This window comes from Manacus candei, unplaced genomic scaffold, assembly GCF_025592945.1.
Source record: "Manacus candei isolate 608988 ecotype Guabito, Panama unplaced genomic scaffold, ASM2559294v1 h1tg000014l, whole genome shotgun sequence".
Lineage (NCBI taxonomy): Eukaryota > Metazoa > Chordata > Aves > Passeriformes > Pipridae > Manacus > Manacus candei.
Window position 1 is genome coordinate 30,136,316 of NW_026138062.1, and position 7,239 is coordinate 30,143,554.

General features: G+C 45.3%; 1 protein-coding gene across 1 annotated transcript; it reads right to left on the reverse strand.

Moving 5' to 3' along the window:
- Window positions 1–949: 949 nt before the first annotated feature.
- RFXAP (regulatory factor X associated protein) lies at window positions 950–6,830 on the reverse strand. Its single transcript, XM_051778655.1, has 4 exons — window positions 6,782–6,830; window positions 5,310–6,097; window positions 2,576–2,683; window positions 950–1,164 (listed from the first exon to the last, which is right to left on the reverse strand). The coding sequence occupies exons 1-4, from the start codon at window positions 6,828–6,830 to the stop codon at window positions 1,054–1,056; spliced, it is 1,056 nt and encodes a 351-aa protein (XP_051634615.1). The 3' UTR covers window positions 950–1,053.
- Between the last annotated feature and the right edge of the window lie 409 nt (window positions 6,831–7,239).

Here is a 7,239-nt window from a genome sequence, read left to right on the forward strand (position 1 = left end):
GGACGAAGCCCATGAAATGGGAAAATAATAGCTATCTGTAAAAGGACAGGGGATAGTAGTTAATGCAAATGTATACATCTGTATGCAAGGTCAACCCACTACAGCCCCTCTACTTCACTCTAGTGAGACCCTGGAGTACTGTGTCCAGCTCTGGGGCTCCCAATGCAGGAAGGACATCCACCTGTTAAAGCAAGTCCAGAGGAGGGCCACCAAGTTGATTAGAGGGATGGAGCGACTCTCCTGTGAAGAAGCTTTAAGGTCCCTTGCAACTGTTGAGGAATACATCCGGTGCAGGTAGCTCATTTTGCAAGCTGCAATTCAAAGATGCAGACTGAGATGCAGATTGAGCTCTAGCTAGGAGCCAAGAGACCATGAACTGCCAAGCCAACTCTTTGCATAACAAAGGGCATGAAGTCCGATGGCACTAGCCAGGTGAGTGGACACAGAGCCACATCAGGAGCCAAAGATTCAGGAGGAAGAGCGAGACTTGCTGGCACTTAGACTGTGAGGGTATAAAAGCCCAAGGGTTCCTTTGTTGGAGGTCCCTCTTCAGAGGCACCAGCTGGGGCTGTTTCTGTGTGACTGCGCTGTGAATAAAGTGCTTTATGGAATGAGACATCTGAGACTCTGCTATAGGAAACGTGAGGTCGAACCTGTAAGGAAACCTGGTCTGACTGCATGTGAGTGGGGTTTGTAGGGAGTCAAGCAAGGCAGAGAGCCATCAGCTCACTGGAGCCACTCGCAGTGAAGGGGCTTTGGTCCCAGCAGTTAAAGTCTCTGGCACTGGGAGCGTGACTGCCAGAGTCTGGTGAATGGTCAGATTGGGAAGTTTCCTTAACACAATCCAGTCCAATCTATGATTCTATGATTTGCTCAGAAGTTTGCTGACACCCAAGCAGCTCAAAAGCTCAAAAGTGCAAACAAGATACAAATACATAACAAAAGCAACTTTCATTTTCCTTTAAACATTGAGATTCTTTGTATTTATACAAAATACAGATCCTATCCCTCCTTCAGCACCAGACTGATCTGAAGGTCATTGATCTGTTCTCATTACCCAGGGGCTCCTTGAAACTGTTGTTGCCTTTGTTCCAAAGCTTGTTGACTTAACAGTTGCTGTTGTTTCTGTAGAAACTGCACTACTTCTGGGCTTCTGAGTAGGGACTGAAAGAAAGAAAGAAAGTGAACTTTACTTTAGAGAACTCACATATTTTAAATAGCTATATTATGTTTATATTATAATATTTTTCCATTAAATTAATTTGCGCATTACTCCTTGCTGTTCTTTAACCGTGGCAGACAACTAAGCAGCAGCCTCTGCTCACTCCCTCCCCTGCCCCCTCCCTGCTGTGGAATGAAGCACTGTTCAGCAATAACTAAAACAACACTACATTATTAACACTCTTTTCATCACAAACCCAAAGCGCAGTCCCATACAAGCTACTGTGAAGAAAATTAACTGTATCCCAGTCAATACCAGCACACCGATCCAAACGAGAGTTCAATCAAATGCAGAATTACAAAACACACTCACAAGACATCTAGGCACTGTTTCAAGACACCACCAGGTAACCAGAAGCAGCATTAATACACATCCTGAAAGCGGGTTCATAATGTAAAGAATATACAATATTGCAAAAAAAACAAATACAACAAACAGGAATAATCTAATGACATACTGAAAACAAACACCTCTCAATTGTGTCTTCAGTTTTGAGCCAATTTCTACATTTCCCACTGCAGATAGCTCAAAAAGACTATAATAAACAAACAAAATACTGTAATTCTGCAGCAAAGCTCACGTTCCTATTAAGAGTTCAAGCATCTGGAGTATTAGCCACATGTTTTAGTTTTAGGTAGACCTGCAAGGAGCAGGGACTTGGACTCAATGATCCTTATGGGTTCCTTCCAACTCGGGATATTCTATGATGCTGTGTTCACTCAATGTGCAGAATTTCCCAACACTTCAAAACAGCAGTCCAGCCAGAAGGACTGAAAATTGTAATGGAGAAGCCAAAGAAACTGTAAGTACTGAATTATTTTCCTTCATTGGGCCTAATTCTTTAAAGGAGCAACAAAGTGTTTAAAAACTCAGAACACATGCCATTCATGCACTCTACAGATGAGTCATACTGTTTACAGTTTATTAACACATACATACACAATCTTAAGTGTGATATATCTACAACTTCTAAACACATCAGAGTAATTAATTAAATCTTACATCAGACCTAAAGTCCATACATTGTTCTACCTAAAGCTTTGGTTTAACAAGCTAAAAACCCTCAGTTATACTATAAGCACTATTTACACTGAAGAAATAACTATGCCTGTTTATTACTACCATAATACACAACTTCAGTTAATGTGGCAGTGATCACTAAATTCAGTTATCTTAGTATTCTTCACAGAGAGGCCGAGGCACATATCTGCTCTGCAGCGTATTTCAGATTTGAAAATATGCACATGTAGTGAACAATCTTAAACTGATCTTCTTTCACAGCAATGCCAGTTAAGTAAATAAAGGTGGTGTAACAATTTTTGAGTTCAAAACCTCTACGGAAACAAGACTTACCAGCCTTTTTTTATTCAGTACTTGTTCTAAAAGAGTAGGTCTTGCTGGGCGATCTCCAATGGATCCTGTTCTCTGCTTTGTAACAGGAACTGAACCTTCAACACTATCCTGCACATGAAAAAGAGAAATTGAGACTATAAACTCTGATATAGTGATACACAGAAAATCCCAAGAGTAAAGAACATTTGCCTCCTAATCTGCAGAGGAAAGTAACAGCACAGGAATGGAAATTTATCTATTCAAGACTGGGCCTCTTCTTTCCACATCCTTTCACCGTTTCACCAGTCACAGCAAAGCAATGCAGCTGATTTAAGTCTTACACACTGCAAAAGTAACCAGGTTACTAGGGCTAGTTGTAGCCTTGAATTTATTTGACTGAATTTCTTAAAAAAGAAGTCACTTACAACAGTTCAGTCTCCAGCTTCTGAAAGTGAGTGATATTTACCATTTACAACTGGGTAGGAATGACAATACTTCTAGTACCAAAACAAAACATACTTCAGAACACTATTATGAACTTGCTAAAGCCCCAGGCTTACTTTTCTCTTTGCAAGTTTATTCTGTTTGTTGTACAATCACCAGTCATCTGAATTAGACATATGAATACAATATGGCTCTACAATCCGCTCTGAAGAAAATATCAATGGTTTGGAAAATTTAAACCTATGTTGAATTCTTTGTGTATTAAATTCATAACTTACTGACACTTCCATTTACCTGAAAGGGATCAAAAGGAAGAACAAAGTATCCCAGTATCTTTCACTTCAATCCTGTCCACAGAAGTCAAAAATGAAAACATCTACTGGGAACCTAACTCTCACCCCACAAGACAACAGTATCTTGTGAAGTCTTAACAGAGACCACTGCAAAAAAGCATACTAAGTTTAGGACTAAATATCCTGCCTTATTCTGCAAGTTCAGGCCTTAATTTCATAACATTCAAAGCAACCTGCATTTGCAAAACCTGGGAAAAAAGCAAGCTCACTTTCTTCCAAAATGCAATAATCACTATTTCATGTTACAGATCAAAAGATTTTAACCCATCACTATGCAGTATGCTATGATTTTGCCCTTCTCCCATACTGTCCTTTTTTCTGAACTAGCAAAAGTATTTCTGTAGACTGAGCAGGAAGTAGTTCTGTAGACCCGGCTCTGAGCAGGATGAACTATCAGAGAAGAAAGAGAGAAGAGGGGAAGTCATGCCAGTATATAAATCTAGAATTCATTTTGATCTTGACTGAATACTGTGTGCAGCTTCTGTTCCCTCACCTAAAAGAGAAGTAGCCACTAGAACTAGAAAAGGTTAACAGAATGGCAAGGCTAATAAAAGTATGTAACTTTTTCCTTGAAAACAAGCATGTTAGGCCTTTTCAATGCAGGAAGGAAACAACTTAGGAGGCAAGTCTTAAGTGTCACAAACTGAACAGAATTAGTTGTTCACTGTATCTTCTCATGTAAACACTAACTGGCAAATCAGGTTGACAGCAGTAAGATTCAAAAACAAGGAGATCATACAAACCAAGCAGCAGACCTGAAGAAACTACCAGAATGTAACAGATGCTCAGAGCTTACACAGTTCAACAAAAAATCCAAAATACTACATGGAACAGGCATTACTTAAGAGCTACAAAACCTACACCTATTTCAGCAAGTCCTTTGAACTGAGAGAGAAGATGAGAGAATACTTCTTAGCAGCATCATGTACACTTCTCTTTTTTAATGCACCTGCTTCATGCCAGCTTTTACAGCTACACAAAAAAAGACTCTTTAGTGTGACACCCAGTATGGTTACTATTATATTTATATGAAGAAAAACAGAAAAAGGATAAGTTTTTTGGTGGTTAAGTTTGCAGTTAGATCAGTTGCCAGCCACATAACTGGAGAGACAGCTGTGCTGACATAAAAGGGTTGCTTCTAGCTTAAGTGTCAGGCAAGCTTATGTTTTTTTCCTTCTGGCAATCACTATTTTATAGTTGCCCCTTTGAGCACAAACTAGTCAGCACCTTCAAGAGTAAAACCATTTCCCTCTTTCTGTCTCATCTAAATACAAGATCTTAAACGCTAACTCTGTAACAAGTGACCAAAAATGTGAAAATGTGTGATCCTGGCTGTGTCAGTAACTGTAGAAAAAAAAACTATTTAAAAAGTCGAACGTTACCATCAGCTCTCCCACTGACAATTTTTCCCCATCTAAACAATACACATAAGCTTATAAAAAGTAAGTATGAACTAGCAGTGGTCTAAATATATAAATGCCACATAATATAAAAAATAATAACCGAAAAGCATCTTGAAAAACCTACACAACTGATTCTTATATACAATATAACCTGATATCTAACGGCCTTTGTGACTTTAAAACTTATTTCAGTATCAACTGAGCAAGAAATCTGACAAGAAGCCTCTCTTAGATCTATACTTTCACCCTTCCTCCTGTGAAAAAAACCACGCGCTACACAGCGAAGCATCCTCTAGCAAGAATTCTTTCCCTGGAATGTCCTGGTCTAGCTGTATGCTACTACAATTTATGTCAGAGAGTTAAGAAGAAACGGGCTTTGCTCCGGCAAACCGGAGGAAGAGTGAGCTGTAGCACCGCCCCACATTTCTGCCCTTTCCCCTGGCCAGCAAGATCCCTTTCCCGGGTCTGACAGGAGCCGATTTTCCAGGGAAGCCGCAGCCCCCGGGCACCCCCGAGGGTGTCCCGGCCGAGGCCCCGCCGACCACCCCGCCTCACCTCGGCCCGGGAGCCTCCCCCGGCGGTCGCCGCCGCCCCGCCGCCCCCCAGGGCCTGGTCGCTCTTCTTGCGCTTGTACTTGTCCTTGTAGATCTTGTTGCGGTGCCGCTTGCACATCCAGGGCTTGCGCTGCTTCACCACCTGCGTGGTGGTCTCGCTGCAGCCCTGGTACGTGCAGCTCTTGCACTCGCCGCCCGCCGCCGCCTCGCCGCTCGAAGCCCCCGCCGCCGCCCCCGCCTCTGCCTCCGCCTCCTCCTCCTCCAGCTCCTCCAAGCTGGCCGTGCTCTCGCCGCCCGCCGCCTCGGCCTCGGCCTCCTCCTCCCTCGCCTCGGCCCCGCCGGGGCCCCCCAGCCCGTACAGCACCATGAAGCCGCCGCTAGAGGAGGGCGGCAGCGGCCCGTCGGCGCTCGACACCGGCTGCAGCGCCACCCCCGCCGTCCCAGCCGCCGCCTCCCCGCCGCCGCACGGCTGCATCAGAAGCAGCGCCAGCTGTTGCGGCGGCGAGGAGGAGGAGGAGGAGGAGGAAGAGGAGGAGGAGGAGTAGGCGAAAGCGGGGGCGTGAGCGGCGGCGGAGCAGCCCCGTGGGGCGCCCCTGCCCGACCGCGCCGCGCCCCGAATCCTCGCCGCGTCCTCGCCGCGCCCCCAGCGCGCAGGCGCCGCGCGCGCCGCGCATGTGCCCCGGCCGTGCTGAGGGAGGGGGCGCGGGGGGGCGGTAATGGCGGCGCCGCCCCTTGGGTGGCCTGGGGGGGTTCGCCTCGAGGCTGCGGCGGCGTACGATGGCTGGAAGCCTTTTTAGTCACGGCACAGACACCAGTGTGGTTTGGGCCGGTGTGACGTCCCACCCTTAAGGGAAAGGGAACACCCGAGATTCGTAAATGCTCATGATCGAAAGGAACGACAGAAGTCAAGAGGGTCCGCAAGCAATCGAAGTTTTATTAGTAAATTGCACACTTGGCATGGAAATCTATGTGTTAGCTCCTGACCTACTCTACAGGCGTATGGCAGTGGGTTTTGGATAAAGGGGAAGCCTGAAAGTGAAGAGAGAAAGGAAGAGATGAAGTAAAGGGGAGTGAGGGAGAGGGGAGAGACAGAAAGAAATAAAGGAAGGGAGAGAGAAAAAGACGTTCAGAATCCTGGGGGTGCCACCTGGGCTTGTGGGGATACCATTTCATGGATAGGTTTCCTGACCCTGAAGATAGGTTTCTTGCTTTCCATGTAAATTAGTTGTCATGTGCAGTCTGTTCTTTCAGATCTTTCTGGGAATGAGTTGGAGGACTTCAGGTGTCTTGGGTGGTCTTGATCCCCCGCTACTGTCCATGCCCATTTCTTGGCCTCATTCCTAGACTTGCACAGTACTGTGTTGTGCTTATCTCCAGAACAAGGGTGTTTGTCCAGAAAAGTGCTGCCCTACCTCCACATGTTCCCCTTCTCCAGTCACATCTTGTTCTTTGTCACAGCCTGTTAGTACCAACAATCCTTGTCTGTTAGTACCAACAGTCCTTGGTTGTCTCTCACAGCCATCTGGCTCTCTGTTCTTGAGACATACACATTAGCCCATTATCTTCTGGGGTTCTACACCCAGTCAGCCTGCTCAGCCTCCTGTCCTGCTCTGGTCCTGTGATGTCTGTACAGACCTAAACATTCCTGCTACTGATCTTCCGAAGTGCTGTCTCTAGGCTGTACTTGTGTCCTTGCTTTTCAGCCACTGTCACTTCAGATGGGGGACAAAGTGATGCGGTTTGGCTTCTCCCACTTAGCCTTTTTGTTTCCCCTAGCTTGCTGTTGCCACTGTAGCTTTCAGCATGCTGCTCCTTTCCCTTTCTTCCTTTGGAAATCGATTCTCTCTTTGAGTTACTTCTGGATGGCGGTTTGGATGCTTCTTCCCTATTACAAGGTTCATCTGAGCAGCTAAACTTATCTTTACCCAATT